General features: G+C 40.8%; 1 protein-coding gene across 8 annotated transcripts in view; it reads right to left on the reverse strand.

The window, feature by feature from the left end:
- Positions 1–22,508, reverse strand: part of SIL1 (SIL1 nucleotide exchange factor) — a 234,737-nt gene that overhangs the window by 76,929 nt on the left and 135,300 nt on the right. For all 8 annotated transcript variants that reach the window (XM_061151417.1, XM_061151419.1, XM_061151415.1 and 5 more), the window contains 3 exons: positions 20,131–20,230; positions 11,258–11,449; positions 6,974–7,095 (listed from right to left, as the gene is read on the reverse strand). In XM_061151417.1, the coding sequence (XP_061007400.1) occupies positions 6,974–7,095; positions 11,258–11,449; positions 20,131–20,230 (414 nt within the window). The remainder of the gene's footprint in view (positions 1–6,973; positions 7,096–11,257; positions 11,450–20,130; positions 20,231–22,508) is intronic.

Here is a 22,508-nt window from a genome sequence, read left to right on the forward strand (position 1 = left end):
GATATAAGAGTTGGACCATAAAGAAAGCTGAGCACCAAAGAACGGATGCTTTTGAACTGTGGTGTTGGAGAAGACTCTTGAGAGTCCCATGGACTGCAAGGAGATCAAACCATTCAATTCTAGTGGAAATCAGTCCTGAATATTCACTGGAAGGACTGATTGCTGAAGCTGAAGCCCCATCACTTTGGCCACCTGATGCAAACAACTGATTCATTGGAAAAAAACCCTGATCCTGGAAAAGATTGAAGGCGGGAGGAGAAGGGGATGACAGAGGTCGAGATGCTTGGATGGCATCAGTGACTTGATGGACATGAGTTTGAGCAAGCTCTGGGACTTGCTGATGGACAGGAAAGCCTGGTGTGCTGCAATCCATGGGGTTGCAAGGAGTTGGACATGACTGAGTAACTGAACTGAGAAATCGGAACCATCTACTATTACATCATTAATAGAGACAGTATTCTCCACTCTGCCCTCATTCGCTATATGAAAAACACTTCATTTCCTAGGTGTCACTTTATTCTTTAGTTCCTTCATTATTACTTCCTAGCATTCAATGCTAGGTCCTGCTATACAAACAGCAAGATTAAAATAGAAAATGAATTCTATCGTCCCCTGGACTAACAGGGTTTATCATCATTTAACAGGTAATCAAACAAATATTTAACTGCAAATTGAGATAAGTGCTATGAAGAAGCAAGGAATTTTAAGGATCTGAGATATTTAAAATTTATTAATTCAAATATGTTTAGACGCAATTAACAGAACAATGACTAACAATCTCAAAAAAAAACTCTCATGACAAAAGTATGTAAATAGATGGTTATAAAACCAGTATAGTAGCTAAACTGTATCATAAAGAAGCTATTCTTCTCTTTCCCCTCAATTATCCTCTTCAGCATGTTGCCTTTTTGTTCCTGTGTATCTCCTCTCACTGGTCTAAGCCAGCTGTAGCTCCAACAACGGCTGTAGCTCCAACAACTGTTACTCCAACAACTGTAATCAAGGTAGCAAGAAGTAGACATGGTCTCTTTACTATCTTTGTCTTTCAGTTCAGTTCAGTTCAGTCACTCAGTCGTGTCTGACTCTTTGCAATCCCCTGGACTGCAGCATGCCAGACCTTCCTGTCCATCACCAACTCCCGGAGTTTACCCAAACTCATGTCCATAAGTCAGTGATGCCATCCAACCATCTCATCCTCTGTTGTCCCCTTCTCCTCCTGCCTTCAATCTTTCCCAGCATCAGGGTCTTTTCAAATGAGTCAGCTCTTCGCATCAGGTGGCCAAAGTATTGGAGTTTCAGCTTCAACATCAGTCCTTCCAATGAACACCCAGGACTGATCTCCTTTAGGATGGACTGGCTGGATCTCCCTGCAGTCCAAGGGACTCTCAAGAGTCTTCTCCAACACCACAGTTCAAATGCATCAATTCTTCAGCGCTCAGCATTCTTTATAGTCCAACTCTCACATCCATACATGACTACTGGAAAAACCTATAGCTTTGACTAGATGGACCTTTGTTGGCAAAGTAATGTCTCTGCTTTTTAATATACTGTCTAGGCTGGTGATAACTTTCCTTCCAAGGAGCAAGCGTGTTTTAATTTCATGGCTGCAGTCACCATCTGCAGTGATTTTGGAGCCCAAGAAAATAAAGTCAGCCACTGTTTCCATATCTATTTGCCATGAAGTGATGGAACCAGATGCCATGATCTTTGTTTTTTGAATGCTGAGCTTTAAGCCAACTTTTTCACTCTCCTCTTTCACTTTCATCAAGAGGTTCTTTAGTATTTCTTCACTTTCTGCCATAAGGGTGGTGTCATCTGCATATCTGAGGTTATTGATATTTCTCCCTGCAATGTTGTTTCCAGCTTGTGCTTCATCCAGCCCAGCGTTTCTCATGATGTACTCTGCATATAAGTTGAGTAAGCATGGTGACAATATACAGCCTTGATGTACTCATTTTCCTATTTGGAACCAGCCTGTTGTTCCACGTCTAGTTCTAACTGTTGCTTCCTGACCTGCATACAGATTTCTCAAGAGGCGAGTCAGGTGGTCTGGTATTCCCATCTTTTTCAGAATTTTCCACAGTTTATTGTGATCCATAGTCAAAGGCTTTGGCATAGTCAATAAAGCAGAAATAGATGTTTTTCTGGAACTCTCTTGCTTTTTTGATGATCCAGAAGATGTTGGCAATTTGATCTCTGGTTCCTCTGCCTTTTCTAAAACCAGCTTGAACAGCTTTATAAGAGAACAAAATCCTTCCCAGAAGCTTTTCCAGCAAACATCTATTTATGTCTTATTGTCCAGAACTGGGTCAAATGCTTACCTCTAAATCAATCTACATCCACAGAAAATGGGATTGCCATGCTTGATTTAAACTATTCAGGGATCATTTCCTAGCACTGGGAGAGGGAGTCCCCTCCCTAAACATGTTGCTGCCCTCACAATATCAAGGTTCCTTAAAATAGATTTATAAAAATGAAATAATTGTTTAGAAGACAATAATTGTGAAAAAAAAAAAATCCCCGGGACTCAGTGACCAGGTAAATAACTAGAGAGAAACAAGACTAAAATATCACTCCAAAGTTTCAAGCTTTAGTAACAAAGACAATCATAAGGCCAAGAACAGATAGAGAGAAGTGGGAAGAAAAGCCTAGCTTGTGAGATAGACAAAAATGAATTCCTTTTCTTCTCTTTCAGTTTGATGTGCAATGACACAGTCTGATAGAAATGGAGGAAAGAACCTGAGAAAAAAGGATGGCTTAGACATTGGAGTTATTCACAATGAGGTAGAATTTGAAACCACGGGAAAAGGTAGGACCATTGGTAGAGAAAATGAAGAGACAATAGTGATAAGGCCATAAAAATTTTGGTAAATGGCTGTAGTCAGGAGATACTGAGAAGATAATGTTGCCATAAAAAGAAAAGAAGATGGAGTAATTAATTACAGACATTCAAGAACTCAGGGACCACAATCACATGGCAGCTGAGAAGTAAAGTTTCCAAAGGAAAGTAGTGGTTGACATTGTTGATGTTAACGGAGATGTCAATAAAGACAAAATACTCTTGAACCATTTCAGGGATTGTATCTCATGTGCACTTATTGGATCCCTAACTGTCTAATCTTTCAAGAAGTTTGGAAGGGAAGGCTGGCAGGGGTCAGTGGCTAAGTAATCGAACATTTGTGGGCTAAAAGGAGGGAGTCTAGAGAGTAGCAAGACAGTGAAGAACACTGACAGCGAAGGGGAGAAAAGGAGGATGTGCAGAGGATGGAGATCATGACAAGGCTAAGAACTGTATTTAAGAGGAGAGATGAAAATGTGAAGAGATGATGGAAGTGGGCAGAGAACATGAAATGTTGGGGGGGAATGGAAACAAATTTCAAGATATCTAGTGGATGACAGCAGTAAAGGTAAAGGTCAATGAAAATGATCCCCAAAAATCCCACAAAAGTCAGGAAAGACAGAGATAATACAGATAAGCACTGAAATTCATGAAGGATAGCAGGAAAGAAATCTGGAAATTGGAGGCCAACAAATGGAAATGGGACACAATGATTTGACACTGGCCAAATGGTTAAAATTAATTAGTAAAATATCCATGGGAGGAGTACAACTATAGGAAAATTAGAGAACCAACAAAGCATAGGGTGAGAGGGTGAAGGTCAGCAGTGGGGTGAACATTCATTTTACAAAGAGATGTATGTAACCCAGTATTTCCTAAGGAGGGTCCAATGAAGACATCAAAGACAGGGTAGAGTGTAATCCTATTCCAGGGATCCATCGTAAGAGAACATAATTGCACTATGACTGATAGCACACATACCTCCCTTTTTACACTATGCATAAGTTCATGAAAAAAGGATTGCATATAGTGAGCATTTACAAGCCAATGTAATTGAATAATTCAAACATATGCATAAAAGAACTCATGGACAGTGGACACCAGAAGTGACTGAGAGAGGTGCCATCATAAGACGAAAGCAGGTCATAGAAAGACCACTGAAAATATGTGACTTGAAGAAAGGAGGAAGGGAAGGAGGAAGGAAAGGGAGGGAAGGAAAAATAAAGATGCCAAAGGCATCAGACTCCTACCACCCTATTTCTACATATCTTTTTATGCAAGAGCCTGACCTGCCTTGCATATGGGCCAACAAAAACACTGGCAGCTGAAAATGAATGTGCATGACCCATAATAAGTGTGAATAATATTTAAATAAGGGAACAAACTGTTTCAGTGGCCATGTAACACTGAGTGGCCACATGAATTATGTTTATGTCAACTCTTTCTTCTTGATCTTGGAATAACTGCTTCCCATTTAACACCACAGAAGAGATCTCTTCATCTTTGGAAATGTCTGTGAAGGTCTTATGAAGTAATTAACCCAGGCAGGCAAACAAATACCCTCATGAAGCAGCAAGACTGACACCAACAGATATATGTAGTAGAAGGTAGGCACTTAATAGAAGAGAAAATGAGGAAGACAAAGGTTTGCATTGTAAAAACAAAAGAAACACTTTAACTCTGAGTTACAGTGATAACTCAAAGTAAAAAGGACACACTATGAACACCATGATGTTATACCCCATGTCACTGACAGGTGCGTTATAAGCATTTCACAGGACTTATTGTATATTATGTTCTTCCATATTCATTCAATCTTATGAAATGCAAAGGAAACCTATTATTGTTTCTAGATAACAAATGAAAAAGGTGAGGCTTAGAAAAGTGAAATCACTTGCCTATAGGTAAATAGCCAGGAAATGATAGAAACTGGACTTGAACCTAGATTTTCTGACTGTAGGTACCAGTGGTCTACCAAATAGTCAAACATCTGGACTGAATGAGCTATGTTTTTGCTCATCAGCAGAAAACTGGAAGGAATGATCTCTAAATAAGATTCCCAAACCATGAGACTCCATGATTCCAACATGCTCATGACCCCTTGAAGGCCCTCTTGACAAAGGAAGAGCTGATCCAATCACTTTGTGTGTGCATGTATGCATACATGTGTGTTATGTGAGTGCTCACCTGCAGGCTGAGGGCAGGTAGGAAGCTGCAGAAGCAATACTTAGGACACTAGGAATAAATAATGAATATCAGACTAGACCACTGAAACCTGCCTCTGCATGGAAACCTTCTTACCTTGCATCAAGTTCCTCTTTGCATAAAACACTTACATTTTCATGGTGTTCAGGAGCCTGCTGTTGGCTTCCAAATGTTCTGGCACCATACCATGCTGTCACTGTAACTGCCCTCCAGTGAGCCATCAAAATCCCAGCTAGAACATTTTGAATACGGCAGTTTTCTTGCCACCAAAACACTAAATTGCAATATTTTATATTTATCTCTATTTAAATTTTAGTGATGCCGCATAAATGTTAACACAGTCTTACACTAATACAATCATGGAAAAGTCTTAATAACACCACACATTGGCACAGCCTCCAGATGAGTTATGGCCTGCTAAGCAGGCCCAAAGCAAGCTTCTCAAGTCACTTAGCTCCCCTAAACCAAGGTGAGACATCAAGACGTTTCTTTTCCCCCATGAAATGTGTTTCCAGAAGCAATGGCAAAGTACACACAGAATCATCAGTTCACATTCAAAGTACAAAGAAAGTACTGGCGATTACAGAGATTTCCAAAAAGGGTCTGGGAAAAGAGGTTAATAATGTGTGAATCAATTATTTCATAGCTTGAGAAACAAAAAGTGAACTTCAGTAAGTTCTCAAGCCTCTAAAGTCTAATGAAGATAAAGATCTTAACTTGTGCAGGGCTGAAATCACAGCTACAAATGGCAAATTTATAGATTCTTCACCTTTCCGGTAGATGCACAGGCAGTGATTTTCCTGCGTGGCTCTGGTCGATGACAGCAAGAGAGGTATGCTCTGGAGTCCACAGACAAGCAGGGCTTAAAGATGGGGCAGGTAAGCAAGAAGGGAAACAAAGGCCTGCAGTGCTCCCAGCATCTCACCTGCAACAATTCTTCTGGCTTTTCTAATTTTGCCTCTCAATTTACTAAGAAAAGATAGCTAAGTCTTTTAGAATTAGAGAATATCAGACTCAGATTCTGATTAAATAAAGATAATCGTAGATGAAAGGCAAAGGAAATCTTTTCAAAACAAAGAGTCCAATGGTAATATTCAAAATAGCCCTTCTACATTATCACAATCCTGGTAAGCAAGCAAGGTAACCTTTAATAGGCACCACACATGTCCTGACAGCAAGAATTCGAATAATGGTTCCTGTTGTAGAAGAACAAATGGTCCTAGGAACAGACTTTCAAAAATGGAACAAACTGTAGCTCCAATGGACCAACTGCAGCTTGAAGACATTTTGACCTTTTAAGGGCGAGTATAATGATACGGTGCTCCTATCTCTTTCTGCATCTACCCTTTGGAGATGCTCATTCCTCTCACCTGGTCAGTCTTTGAGCATAAGCCAGACTAACTCAAATTTAAATAACTCTCAACTCAGAGAGTGTGATAACCTGGTGGCATGTTGATTGGTTTCAGGCAACTAGAGGTAGGCAAATCTCCCCCCAAAAGGTCCTCCTTGGTCAGGTTCATCACTTATTCATCACCAGATGAAGCTTCTCTGCTAAAAGGATCAACTCTTGGAGTTCACTCCCCTCCCTCTCAGCTACTTATGGTGGGTATAACTTCTAATCAGCTTTGACTAAAACAGAGAATGTGACCTAAAATATGTTATGAAATGTCCATACATATAATATGAGGGGGAAGAGAGAGTCACAGATGGTGACAACAACAATGAAAATTCTTATCTAGTTAGAATAAAGGCAGAATCAAATTCTTACTCTAGTTCCAATGAGATTACATTACACTAAGTTGTGGATAGAGATGTGCATGAGTGCAAACGTATCCTTCCTCCAGGCCCATCAGGCCAAGAGTAAAGCTAGACTTCACTTGAAGGTTCCAAAGGATCCTGGCCAATGTAATGACCATCCATGCTGCTCACCTGGAAAAGGCAGCCCCCAGCACAAACGCTGCATATTCCTTCACCAGGGGTTCTGTACTGTTGAGCCCGTTGATCACCACCTGAAGGCCACCAAAGGAAAGCAGGTCCTGTGCATTATCCATCTGGAACAGAGGCACTGCTTAGTATAGTACAGACATCAAGGTAAGAATTTCCTTTGGTAACTATTCAAGAACAAACTAAAAAAATTAGGTAAAATGTATTGGTGGTCTTTCTGACTAATTAGGAAAGGGTCTGTAAGAACCAACTAAATTTTAAAACAATTTGCAAAGAGTCGGACACAACTGAGCGACTGAACTGAACTGAATGAGTCACAAGCTTACTCGTAATGTACAAGCTGTTAACACCAAGATCTGGTGTCATCGGCACTAGTAAATGACACTATGCTCCTGGTGATGTCCAGCCTCAGTGGGGGCAGTGGAGGCAGCAGACACTTTAAAATGCTGCTTTTTAATTAGAAATCAGGAACTATAAAAGGAACTCTGCTCCAGGTGGAGGGCTGGAAAAATGCTAGAAGAATAACAATAGCATGCTTCTCTTCCCACTTACTCACTTTATAGTCTAAGGTTGAACGAATCTGAGGACACTTTGTGATAAATATGCATAAAAGCCTCTCTCAAAAGCTTCAGCCTAGGCCTGTGCTAACTCACTAGTGGCTATTACTGGACAATGTAGAGCATTTCCATCATCCCATAAAGTTCTATTGGGCCACACTGGTCTAGGCTATACTTAAGGTCCAAAGTCCCAAAATTCAGACTCTGTCTCTTTTATTCTATACGGGATCTCATTTCCCAAGCTTCACTTGCACCCTGGAACAAGAAGACTCAACTTCTTCAGAAAGGTCACTGGGTCCTTTTTTCCCCATGCAGCAGCTACAGTCTCCCTTGGAAATATCTTTGTTGCTATAAAAGCTGCCTCTTGTCTACATGCTCATCCCACTCTACAAATCATCAGGAAGAGGCAGGAAGCCTAACAGCAATGTGACTACTACCCACCTTTCTCCTCCATATACTACTAAGCCCTTTCTTACCTGACTTTATTCTTTCAAACTAGAAGATGGCCCTAGCAGAGAAATCCAGTTTGAAGGGCTGTATTTGACTATGCCTATGTTTTAGGGTAGGCCTAGCCTGTTTTTACCACTTAGAAGATCATTCTTCTCAAACACAAGAGCAGGGATTTTTTGTCTTTCTGACCACTGGTATAGGTCCAAGGATTAACAATAGTCTAAGCATATAGCTAAGTGTTCAATACACAATCATTAAAACAATGAATAACCTTGATCAGAAAAAAAGTCACTGAAATAAACTCCACTGTGAGTAAAAAAAAGGCAGTCTGGGCTAACTGTGCCAATAAAATGAATGGGTTACTTGTATCACAGACCTAAAAAGATGGCTAATCCAGGGCCATGAAGTAAGCATGGAATCTGCTCTGTCATAAGGGCCCCAGGCCAGGGCTGGCATTTGTCTGCCCTAATCTGTCCTTGTGAAGGGGAATGATTACTGGACCATAGCCTAGCAAACTAGGGAGACTCAGAGCAGGGTGCTTTGTGACATAAGCACAAATAAATACTTGCTGAGTTTTCCTTCCTTACATACTCTGATTTTAAAATCTAAGAATTCACTACCTTCTCCTTTAGTCTTCCTTCCTCCAGGTTTTTCAAATACAAAACCCTGGCTCAGAGAGTCCTGTAATCCCATGCCTGAGATGGCTACTTATCAAGGTTGGTATGAGTTCCTAGCAGAGCAAACCAATGCAGTCCAGTCACAGAGGTTCTATTATAGATTCAGTTTATCTTCACTACTATAAAGATAATCCAGGGTATTATTAAGGCTGACATTTACATAAGCTCTTCAGCCTTTTCAAGCTGTTTTCTCATTTGTTATTTTATGGGAGATGAAGTAGGAAAGAGTCACTCTGCCTACTGTACACACAAGCTCCAAAATCTGGGCCCTGCCCAGTATCACACAGCAGAAGCCATGACCAGGGCCAGGGTCTGGGGCCAGAACTTTTCCCAGGCTGCTCTCAGGACTGGGTGGGACAGAAAGAAAGGAATTCAAGGTAGAAGGAGGGAGTGCATAATGAAGGAGGCAGTAGGGAACTGTGCCAACACTCAGGAGGAAAACAGAAACAGAAAACTGACAAGACAATGAAAGAACACAGAAAATAAAGAAAGGGAGAAATGATGGTAAATAATTGAGGAGTCACATGAGGGAAGGCAAATACACTGCCACAGGGGGGATGGGGCAGCCAGTGGCTGCTCCTTAAATAATTCACATGCTGCTTCCACACACACGATTTTGCTTTTCACAAATCTTGTTTAATAATTCAAACATGGCTGTGAGGAAATCCTTGGGCAGAGCCAGTTTGGGTCCTTGAAGCCCATGACTCCTCAAAACATCCAATCAGCAGTCTAGAATAAAAGTGGACTAAGTAAGTTTCTTGCAAGAAGAGTCTTATCTTCCTCAAATCTAACACTACATCACCCTACCTGCCCACCATAACTGGAACTTGAGGCCAAGCTATGTCTTCTTCAATACCCGTGTGAAATAACAACTTGACACTACTGCATGGGAGCCCGACATACCAGCCTACCACCCTATCTGTATTTCCACTTGAAAGACCAATGATCTAGAACACTTAACAGTCTTCTGCCAACAGATCAAGTTTGGTCTCCATCAGGGGACTAGTTCCTGGATTGAAAAAACAGGATAAGTTCGGTGATGTCCAAGAAATTGTTAATCCCTCTCAGTGACCCATGAAAGCACGATGGGATGTCACCCTAGTGATGATACTGCAGGATGACCAAAGAACCTGCAAGGGAAATAAAATTTATTAGGGCCCTGCTACCCTCCTCTGTACTCAATCTCCTTTGGGTAAGATAAGCTCTCATAAAAGATCACTTTGGCCTTTTATGCTGCAGCTAAAAGAAGAGCCTACAGAAACCTGACACCTAAAGACCCATCGAAGTATGTTAAGATGAGAAAAAATAAAAGCTGTCAACATCAGAGCAGGACTGAGTTGGCCAATAACCCCTAGGATCCTTATTCCTTTAAATATCTGTAACAGAAAAGCTGTTGGACTTTTTGTTTTTTTACCCTGGAGAGAAAGACTGGAAAAAGGAAAGAGAACCCAGGTCCATTTTCTTCTCTAAAAGGATCATAGACCTGCTATTTGAGGCCTGAGAAAGAATTATGAGCAAAGAGAGATGAAGAGGCCATCCCATAATTCCTGCAGATACAGTACACACTCATCCTCTCTCAACACAAAGGCTGGCAAAATCCTAAAGAATGTCTTTTAGCTTAGTTTATAGAGAACAAGGACGCTGTCATGTGTGGGAGGTCGCTGAAGATCTGTATCTTGATGAAGATCTCAAGCAAGCCTTTGATGATGATTACACAGCCCTCCCAGGTCACCATCGCCCCTAGTCTGGATTACTGTAACAGCCTCCTATCTAGTTTTTTTGCCTCTACCCATGCCCTAGGCCTACAGTCTAACTCTCAACACAGTAGCCAGACTTTCTTTAAAAGAAAGTTAGATCATATACTTCTGTAACATTCTCCCAACACTGTCCAATTCCATTCTTCTCTATGGCCCACAAAGTGCTCCATGATCTCCCTCCCATTATCTCTCTGCACTTCATCTACTTCTCTCAGCTCCTGCCACATAGTTGTTCCCCAGACACACTAGACATGCTCCCACCTTAGCGCTGTGGTACCTGCTGTTACTCGTAACTGAGACCTTCCTTCCCAACACTGCCAATCCTCATCCTGCTCTATTTTTTTATTTTTCAGTAGTATCTATCTCCTTCAAACCTCTTCTAGAAGGTAAGCTCCAATTCCATCCACAAATGTATTTTAAGTGCCTGGAACAGTGCCTGGAACTTAACAGGCATGCAATAAATTAATTCATTCAATAAGAGAATGACTTCTCTTGGCTCCTTCTGCTTAGATCCATCTATTCTCTCTTAGGCTTCATTCAGGTAGTACCAGTATCCCGTGAGAGGCAGAATATCCAAAACACTAAGAGCACAGAGTTTAGGGTCATACAGACCTTGCTGCAAATCCCAGCTCTACACTAACTGGGTGACTTTGGCTCTGGTCTCTAAGAAAGTATCTTATACAACAGATAATGGCCTAGATTAAAAAACTTCTATGCCTTGAGAGAGAAGTAAAGATGATGACAATATTTTCTTAGGGCCTTGGGCAGAGGGGCTAATTTTTGGAGCTGTTAGTTAAAAGTCAGACCAACAGACAAGAAATACAATACCTGATGGACATAATATTCGAGATCAAACAGTGCAGCAATCTTCTCTTCCAGGCTGGAGCTGGAACTATTGAACTTGTTGATCAATCGTACCATGATCTGCATGTCTGTCTCAATGACAACATTCAGCTCCTCAAAGTCCTTCTTCAGCTCCTCAATGGGTCGGAAGAGCCGCTTAACTTTGGCCTGCCTTTCCTAAGAAGAGTAGCAAAGAGATGATTAATCATCAACTGTAGACATCTCCCCAGTCAGCCTGTGGTCTGCCGTGGATGCCCATCCTCAAAGAACTGCTGCTCCAGGGCACAACCTTCTTTAATCTGTACTATCAAAATCTGTACTTTCCAGGATGCCCAGAGAGAGAGAGCCCTCAGAATCTACATATATAGCCCTCTGCCACAATAACACACTCAAGATTTTTTCCAAGGTCCACTTATCTCAGCCTGCCTTCCAATGCTCAAGAAGAATGAAAAGTCTCCTTGTAATCACTGAGGTCAGGGTATACAATTTCAGCTCACCTTCAACCCCTAATCTCACATAGAAAAGCCAAGGTCTAAGGTGAAACAATCCATACCTTGGTTCTCCTTCTTCTATGATTAAAGAATACCTTTGCTTTACCCTACCTATCTAGCAACATTTTAGGGAAACCCAGATACAGGAAACTGTCGGTAAAGAGCTGTCAGAGTGGGAGCAATTTGCTGATGAAAATTAAATCTCTGTCATTACTGTCAATCTAACTACAGGTGTACAATTTGTTCAACTGTTTGAAGTGGCTAAATTACTGTATGTACTATACTCAAGCCTCAAACAATTTTTGCTCAGTCCCTCTCCACCCCACACACATATAAAGATTTTTAAAATGAAGTTATGTTGGAGGTGAATAAAAGACTTTAATTAGATATTTTATACATGTGACACTTTCTGTTTTCTTTGCAATTTCAGAGGATAGTACTTATAAAGAGAGTCTGAAAGGTCACAGTGGCTTATGTCTCCATCTTCCAAGAATAATTAAAAGGCACGAATATTTATAAAAAGCAGGATGATGAGCAGCTGTCAGCTCCAAATTGCTCGTCTATTACCTATGGGTTTTCTCCCCAGTTACAAGCACCCCATAGGAACACCAACCAAAGAAATGAATCAGTCTCTCTTAAAAAAGACCATTCCTAGCAGAGCAATCACATCTATGGAATGGTATATTCTTCCCCTTTAGGCTAAAACAGTGAAATGCTCTCCTTCCACCGTGCTAGAAGACTCTGGTGGCCACCAAAGACCATGTAAAGAGGTCAAGGAAAGCTGAGGGTTGACAGACAAGTGAGCAGGATAAGAAACTAGTTATCTTTGCCTCATGCCTGGCTCCCAGAAAGGCCTTTAACAAAATTTTTAATTTTGCAATTATTATAAACTCAAAGGAAATTGCAAAAATAGTAGAGAGTACTCTATGCCCTTCATTCAGCTTCCTCCAATGGTAACATCTTATATAACAATACAATGTCAAAACCAAGAAAGTGACATAGGTGCAATACTATTAACTAGACCACAAGTCTTATTCTGATTCCACCAGCTTTTACATGTACACATTAGTATGCACGTGTGTGTGTCATTCTAGACAGTGTTATCTGATAAAAAGATTCATGTAGCCACCAGAACAATCAACTTACAGAACTGTTCTATCACCACCAAATGACTCTACAGTGCTCCTCTATATCTGCACTTTATCCTCTCATCTCTTCTCTCCTATTCCTGTGCCTGGGCAACACTAATTTGTTCTCCATCTCTATAATTCTAGCATTTGGAGACTGTTATACAAATAAAGTCTGTAACTTTTTGAGACTGCCTTTTTACTGAACTTAATTCACTTGAGATGCATTAACTCATTATCCAATTTACTATAAATATCAATGGTTTATTTCTTTTTAATGTTGAGTAGTATTCCATTGTACAGATGCACAGTTTAACCATTTACCTGTTGAAGAATGTCTGTTTCCAGGTTTGGAGTATTATAAGTAAAACTGCATGAACATTTGTATAAAGATTTTCTTAAAAATAAATCTAAGTTCTTATTTCTCTGGGATAAATGCCCAAGAGAGTAACTACTGGGTATTTTCCAGAGTAGCTGCACCATTTTTTATTCCCACCAATGAAAGACCCAGTTTCTCCACATCTTCAATAGTATTTAGTATTATCATTTTTATTTTAGGCATTCTTATAGATGTATAGTGATACCCTGCGGTGGATTTAATTTGCATATCTATAACAGCTGATGACATTAGACTTTTTTCATGTGATTATTTGCTATCCACATATTCTCTTTGTGAAATGTTTGTTCAGGTCCTCTTCCCATTTTCAAACTGGTTGTTGGTTTTTACTGTTGAGTCTTGAGTGTTCTTTACATGTTCTAGATAGATGCAAGTCTTTTACCAGACAGTCCTTGCTTTGTACAGATCTCATATGCACCACTTTCAAATACCACAGTTTACATAATACTAGTCTCCCAACTGGAGAAGGCAATGGCATCCCACTCCAGTACTCTTGCCTGGAAAATCCCATGGACGGAGGAGCCTGGTAGGCTGCAGTTCATGGGGTTGCGAAGAGTCAGACATGACTGAGTGACTTCACTTTCATGCGTTGGAGAAGGAAATGGCAGCCCACTCCAGTGTCCTTGCCTGGAGAATCCCAGGGACGGGGTCACACAGAGTCGGACACGACTGAAGTGACTTAGCAGCAGCAGTAGCAGTCTCCCAACATGACTCAAATTTCAGTTGCCATCATATGTTTAACTGCTTAAGTACCAAATTTGCTGCTAGCTCTTCAGTTCATAAATCATTATGTAAATTATATAAATGCCAATCATGAACAGTTGCTGATCACATTATTTATTTATTTCAAAATTTGTCAGTGAATGGCCACTGTGCACCCATTATTCAATTCATATACAGATGTCAAGTGTGTGGCAGTATAGTTTCCTCAGGATAAAACCATGAAACATTTCATAAAAATGGTTAATGAAAAGACTGAACTGACAACAAAGTTGAAAGCACAGCAAAGAAAAAAAAAGTGGTAACTTTGGCAGTTGAACTATATATTAAACATATATGGAATTACAGATGATGTCATAATTTTTGCTGTAACTATCAAACATAATTTTTAAAATTTGAGAAAAGGTTAAAAAAAAAAAAAATTTGAGAAAAGGGTAGTCTATTATATTTTCCTCTACCTTTATGCACTTCACAGCTCTTTCTTCCCAATGGTCCATGTTTCCTTCTGTTATTATTTCCTTTCTATTTGAAAAATATTCTTTAGTCATTCCTTTAGGCAGGTCTGCTGGTAATAAATTGCTTTAACTTTCTTCTGTGTGAGAGTGTCATGATTTCCTCCTTTCCACTCCTGAAGGGTATTTTCACTGGCTTTAGAATTCTGAGTGAACAGTTTGCTTTTTCACTATTGAAAAATATGTCACATATTTTTGACCTCTGTGATCTCAGATGAAAAAGATGTTACCATTCAAACATTATTGCCTATTGCTAGTATGTGGTTTCTACCTTGCTGCTTTCAAATTGTTTTTCTGTCTTCAGTTTTCAGGTTGACTGTGATGCATAATGGTGTTGATTTCTTTCAATGTGTCCTATAATTCACTCATCTTCATGAACCTGTAGGTTTATAACTTTCACCAATTGGGAGAGTTTTCCATCTCTATTTCTTTGACTATTTTCTCAGACCCATATTATTTCTCCTCTCCTTCTGAGACTCTGTTACACAAACCTTGGATTTTCTGTTACAGTCAGTCCTACAGGTCCTTAAGTCACTATTTATTTTTTTCATCTATTTTCTGTTATTTAGATTAACTTTTATCTGCCTTCAAATTCACTGATTCTTTTCTCTCTGATCTCTATTTTACTATTAAGCCTAGGCAGTGATTTTTTTTCCTAACTTTCACTTGCATTTTTCAGTTTTAAAATGCTATTCTGTTCTTTATATCTTCTATTTCTTTGCTGAGGTTATCATTTGTTTCAAGAGTATACATAATTGCTTGAAGCATTTTTATGATAACTGCCTTAAAATTCTTATTAGATAATACCAACTTATGGGTCATATCACAGTTGGCATCAGTTAAGTGTCTTTCCTAAGTCAAGTTTTTATTTTCCTGGTTCTTGGTATCATGAGATACAATTTAGGTAACCTGGGCATTTTCAGTATTATAAGATTCTGAATTCTACTGAATCTTCTTTTTCAGTAGGCAGTCACACTGTTTAATATCTTGGTTCTTGTCTTCTTGTGAGGTTGTGAACAAGACAATTTAGTTTTCAGAGAATTTGCAGTGTTATTCTGGTCTCCTTCCTCTGTGTGCCCCCCAGAGCTAATCTAAAATTCTGGGCAGTATTCCACACTGTATTTCCATTCTTAAATCTGCTGTTATGTCTGGTCTGTTTCTCTTGTGGATCACTAAGGAGCATTCCTAGAACTTCATTTGCAAAATTCCTTTCTCCATTTTCCTTCCTTCCAAAATCCTACTACCCCTCTCTAGTAAGGAGAAGGAAAAACATCATTTGTCCCAGATGCACACTCAACATTGGGAGTGGAAGTCCTTCCTTGGCCTCTACTGACATCACCCTGGTGGGTTAACTAAAGCACTGCCTTATCACTGCTGATCTAGGGGTAGAAGTTCAGGTTCCTCATTTATCCCCATTAACACCACCCTAGAGTGGAAAGCAGAATGCTGATTCACACTGCCTTGTTCCCTCCAGATGGAGGTTAGAAGTATAGACTCTCCATTGACCACACCCTCTGGCATCGCTGCAGCTAAAGCAAGTGGAAAACTACCTTGATGCTGCCAGCAGGGGACAGACATTCAGGTTCCCATCTTGGCCTCTGCTGACACCATCCCAACAGAAAAAAGCAGACTGCTACACCCCTGTGAGGGGTGAAAATCAGGCCCCACACATGGACTCTGCTGGTACCACAGTAGTGGGAGAAGAGAATAGTCTTCTTTCACTGGGCAGAATGTAGAAATTCAAGCTCTCTGCTCTACACCACGTTGGCTGAGATAGGAGAGCACTGCCTCACACCATGTACTGACACCAGAAGGGGAGCAAGTTCAGGCTCCCCACTCAGATTCTGCTGACACCACTCTGGTGGAGGCAAGAGTATAGCTTTGCTCTACTACACAAACTGGAGCTAGAAATCCAAATTCTACATTTAACTTCTACTGGCACTAAGGGAGGTGGAGAGATTTCCATGGTCTTTGGCTAAAAGAGAATAGGTATTGTCAAAAATATTTTTATTAGGCTGCCCTATTCCTGGTTTTTTCTTATAGAGAGTAGGACCTTCTTAGGGCCTTTTTTCTATCTGTACCTGTTGTCATTTCCATGATATGGGCTGCTCCAGTATCCACTTTGGGATATTTAGAGAGCAAAAAGAAAGGCAAGAAACTCACTCCCATGTTATCCCTCAAATTCCAAGGTCCCTATCTAATCCACCTTCTTCTCACTTTTTTAAAATTTTCTTCTCACCTTTAACATATTTTTATATTTGCTTTTAGTATTATGAAAGCCTTTGGCTGTGTGGATCACAACTGGAAAATTCTTCAAGAGATGGGAATACCAGACCACCTTACCTGCCTCTTGAGAAACCTGTATGCCAGTCAAGAAGCAACAGTTAGAAACGGTCATTGAACAACAAACTCGTTCAAAACTGGGAAAGGAGTATGTCAAGACTGTATATTGTCCCCTTGCTTATCTAAGTTACATGCAGAGTACATCATGCAAAATGGTAGGCTGGATGAAGCTCAAGCTAGAATCAAGATTGCTGGGAGAAATATCAATAATCTCAGATATGCAGATGACACCACCCTAATGGCAGAAAGCAAAGAGGAAACTAAAGAGCCTCTTGAAGGTAAAAGAGGAAAGTGAAAAAAAAAAAAGAGGAAAGTGAAAAAGCTGGCTTAAAACTCAGCATTCAAAAAAAGAAGTTTATGGCATCCGGTCCCATCACTTCATGGAAAACAGATGGGGAAACAATGGAAACAGTCACAGACTTTCTTTTCTTGGGCCCCAAAATCACTGCAGATGGTGACTACAGTCATGAAATTAAAAGAATTTGCTCCTTGGAAGAAAGGCTATGACCAACCAAGACAGCGTATTAAAAAGTAGAAACATCACTTTGCCAACAAAGGTCCATCTAGTCAAAGCTATGGTTTTTCCAGTAGTAAGGTATGGATGAAAGAGTTGGACGATTAAGAAGGCTGAGTGCCGAAGAATTGATGCTTTTAAAATGTGGTGCTGGAGGGAGACTCTTGATAGTCCCTTGGACAGCAAGGAGACCAAACCAGTCAATCCTAAAGGAAATCAATCCTGAAAGTATATTCATTGGAAGGACTGATGCTGAAGATGAAGCTCCAATAGTTTGGCCATCTGATGTGAAGAGCTGACTCATTGGAAAAGACCCTGATGCTGGGAAAGATAGAAGCCAGGAGGAGAAGGGGGCAACAAAGGATGAGATGGCTTGATGGCATCACCAACTCAATAGGCATGAGTCTGAGCAAACTCCAGGAGATAGTGAAAGACAGGGAAGTCTGGCACAATGCAGTCCATGGGGTCAGACATGACTTACCAACTGAACAACAAACAACAATAGCAGGAAGAATAGGAAGAAATGAGTCTATTTAATCTTGCCCAGACTCAAAAGTTTAAGGCGGCCATATTTTTAAATGGAACAAATTATAGGATACAGCTGAACAACAGCTGACATGATAAAGCATCAAGCAATCTGTATGGTAATAAGGGGATAAAGAGATCAGATTCAACAACAATGACCCAAATCTGTTGGGTGACACAGAGCTTTTCCATAAAGCAAGGGACTCTGGGAAGGACTGATTCACTTAAATCTAATAAGTTACCAATGGATGTAATGGAATTGATGCCCTTCCCCCCCAAAAAAAATTCATTCAATTGGTAAGATATGACAATATCTCACAGAATTGTCCTTATAAATGGTAAAAGCACATCCTGTACTTGCAAGTCACCATGTAAAAATTTTGTTTAAAGACTGATAAAAAGTATGATGGTATCTGCAGCCAGGATCTGGAGACATGTAAGAAACTCCCCTACTTCAAGTCGGTTTATTTGCCAGTCCCAGTACACTGGCAGATGGCTGAGTCAGTCCAGGAAGGATACAAATGAAAGTGAAAAAAGACCCCAGGACTCAGTACCTCGGTGAAGAAGCTAACAACCTAAGCACCACAGAAGTAAAGAAAGAGTGTGGAAAAAAAAAAAAAAGTGTGGCAGGCATAGGTTAGAGTGGCAGCTGACACAAATCAGATGGAACAGGGGTATCACATTTTGCTGCCATTATTGGGGTCTCCTCTTGCAGAGAGAGAGAATTATTTTTAATTGCAAAAAACAGCAAATGAAAACTTAAATAATCTCTTGCTTTTACACTTAAAAATATTTTTATAATATTCATACTTTTCTATGCTAATTGAATTATGAGATAAGAATACCACTAAAGAGAGTAAAGAGAAGAGACAGGGGTGCGGTAGGTCTTCCATCCACAGAGAAAACATGGAACAAGGGCTGATTTTTAATGTTCCCATCTGTCCCATGTGGAGCTCATGGTGAGAGAATGAGTGGGAATGAGCCCAAGCCCTGGTCACAGGAATACCAATCTCTGCTCCAGGCGCCTAGGAATGCACTGCTCTCCTTTGCTGGCCTCACTTCACCAGGTAAGGGATTTGCTTTCCCTCACACCTCTCTACCCCTGCAGTTAATACACACCTGCAGTGGGATATAATTTTATGCATCACCTTCCTTCACCACTACTGCTGCCATCCTGCTACTCACCTTCTTTTATCATGTGTACTCTTCATATTGAGATATAACTTTGGTAAGATGAGTAAAGACATGGAGGCTTGGCCTGTATATTAACACTTCCTCCTGAGGTTCCTTCTGTCTCTCTCTCTCTCACACACACACACAGGTCCATCTGTCTCAGAAATACTTAGTTCTGAAGGATCTAAAGCTTCCTTCACTAACACACAGACTGTCAAGAATCTGATGCTGCCTCTCTAAGATACTGCCAGAATTTTGGGATGAGGGCAGAGATAAGAAAAGCAGAGGGAACTGTGAAGAGGAGGAGGAGGAGGAGGAGGAGGGTGAACAAGGTCTGCAAGGCGGCCACTGGAGGAAGTTCTTTCAAGGACAGGACTCAAGCGGAAATGTTAAGGACTGATTTGTAACACTCTCTGGCTATCACATGACCTCATGATCCATCTAAGAATAAGATTTTGTTCTGATATGTCAGGATCCACAGACCATCCCAGACATTAGGGACATAGCCAAGGGGCTGTGACTCTGCCTCTTTCTCCTTCTCATTCCCTAATAGCTTGTACATAAATTTAAGAGTTGGAGGAAACCTCAGCCATCTTGTCCCAGCCCTATATTGTACATTTAAGAGATCTGAGGTCTGGAAAAGGTTTGCTACATGTTCCAAGGACAAGGACTTGGGCTTCTTCCTTCCTGGTCTAGGTCCCATCCTTTAAACTTGTGTCTAACCCAAGTATAAGTGAGGAGATGTGAGTTCTAACCTCTGTTCCCCTCACTGATGTTTGTGGTAATGCAGAGTATGGCTATCTATGCTCTGTGCTTCAGTTTTCCCAAATATGTAATGGGAAGCTGAATCCTAATGAAACAATGACAGAAATGCTCCCAGAAATTTATTAATAGTCCACAAAGGGTTACTTACTTGGCATTAACTGTTCCTTAAATTATTTTGCAATATTATTGTTATTATTACCTATGTTTATTGCTAAAGCTTTAGGAAACAGTGACTCCCTTTCATGTCATTTTGCAGGATGGTATAAATTCACTATAAGCAATATTACTAACCTGGTCTTCCTTTGAATTTTCCATCTCTGCGCCCTCCTTGAATTTTGCCAGTGCGTCCTTGAGGTCCTGAGATGTATAGGTATTGGTGTTGATGTCCAGCCTGTCCAAAGAGAAGTTGAGAGTCATGAGGCAGGTACCATCTTTCCCAAGAAAGAACACCCCTCTGGACGGCTGGCACTCCAAGGCCAGCTAAGCCAGGCTAACTCACAGCACACTAACCACCTTTGCCGTGGGTCAGCCAGAAGTCTAATCTTGATGATCTCACCTTGAAGCTAGAGGAGGAAAGAGCTGAAGATGGGGTCACTTTATAAAAGAGGAGAAAATGGCATGAGGCAGACAGAAGCCCACTGTGGACAGAGAGCTCTCAGCCAGTTACTCAGGCAGAAACAAGTCTGAATGTCTGTGCAATGCTGCTCTCTCAAGCAGGTGCCAGAGTAAGACCTCCTGGGGGACAATGGGGCACAAACAGAGGACATAACATGTACCCTATATATAATCTTCCAGGAAGGAGACTAATAGGAACCTGAGCCTCCTCCCACCCAAGTGTGTGCCTAACCTGATTTGACAAGTCAATCTATCTTTACAAAAACAGGCTGAATAAATTCATACCTTTAAGACAAACCCCTGAGCACAGATTATATGCAGGGGGTATGAGTCAACCTGACAAAGGAATGGGTTTGAGATATGAAGAACTAAAACCAAGGCCAGCCACCCTCCACGGAAAGGGAAGAAAGGAACCAAGGTGGACATAATGTCAGGAAGCTGGCAGAGACTAGAGTGGTATCTTCAGAAACAGCCCTGGAGCTGATCCAAGCCACAATTCATCTTGACTGGAGAGAAGGCATTTGTGGGGCAGGGGGGTGAAAGGCAGGTTTTGCCACCAGCACTCATTTCAGTTCAGTGAACAGAGGTAAGGAAAAGTGATACATACAAACGGAAGTGTAGTATGTGGACTGTGCCTGGCAAGACTGTCCGGCTGGCAGTGAGGGGAAAGGGTGGTCCAGATATCCCTGGAGATATAGCAAAGATGGGGAGGAAGGGGCAAGTGGACCACTCTCTCTGTTCCAGGTGAGATGAGTACCTCAGTCTCATGGCCCAAGATCCTAGCCAGCCTCAGCTCTCATGAAAGGTTCTCAGTCTTTGATTCATCCCAGAGACCCCTTAGAGCCCTCAGAAAAACACTTGATTTCTTTAAATCTCAATCCTCTTAAACTAACTAATAATAGTTAATCATTCCCATTTACAGAGCACTTAACCATGTGTCAGACACTGTGTCAATCCTTTAAAACTAATATTTCATTCAAACCGTTACCACAGTCCTACCAAATAAGACAGACAACATCTCTCCTGTCAGAGACTCACCCACTGCCAGCTGCAAGAGGATGCCACTGCCTTGATCCTTACCCTGAAGAGGGAGTGAAGTATTTAGGGCTATAACTTTTTAAATTTATTTATTTTTAATTGGGGAATAATTGCTTTGTAATATTGTGTTGGTTTTTGCCAGCCATAGGTACACTATGTCCCCTCACTCTTGAACCTCCCTCCCACATCCCACCCCATCCCACCTCTCTAGGTTGTCACAGAGCACAAGGTTTGAGCTCCCTGCGTCATACAGCAAATCCTCACTGGCTATCTATTTTACATATGGTTGTGTATACATTTCAATGCCTCTCTCTCAATTCATCCCAACCTCTGCAGTCCCCACTGTGTCAACAGGTCTGTTCTCTAATGTCTGTGTTGCCACAGCTGCCCTGCAAATAGGTTCATCAGTACCATTTTTCTAGATTCCACATATATACATTAACATATGATGTTTTTCTCTGACTTACTTCACTCTGTATAATAGGTTCTAGATTCCTCCATCTCATTAGAACTGTATGTGTTCCTTTTATGGCTGAGTAATATTCCATTGTCTATAAGTACCACAACTTCTTTATCTATTTATCTACAGACACCTAGGTTGCTTCTGTGTCTGACCTACTGTAAATAGTGCTGCAATAAACATTGGGGTACGTGTGTCTTTTTTGATTACAGTTTCCTCATGGTATATGTACAAGGCTATAAGGAGCAGATTACCTCCTCCCTTCTCCAAGACTTAGGATTAACCCCTAATCCTAAGATGTAGAGATGTCTACATCTCTATTTACTGTATAAAGTCCCACTCTCCCAGGCCATCCATCATCACCCGCTCTTAGCCCTAGCTACACACACACAAATGTACATGTGTGCCTGCATGCACACAGGCACAAGTATCCTCAGCTGGCATTCTCATTTTATTCTTCATTGAGAAAAACAGATGCTATCATCAATAACTCATTCATCTTCCCATCATCCACTCGATATACCAGTTCAGTTCAGTTCAGTTGCTCAGTCGTGTC

This window comes from Dama dama, chromosome 9 (genome assembly GCF_033118175.1).
Source record: "Dama dama isolate Ldn47 chromosome 9, ASM3311817v1, whole genome shotgun sequence".
Classification (NCBI taxonomy): Eukaryota; Metazoa; Chordata; class Mammalia; order Artiodactyla; family Cervidae; genus Dama; species Dama dama.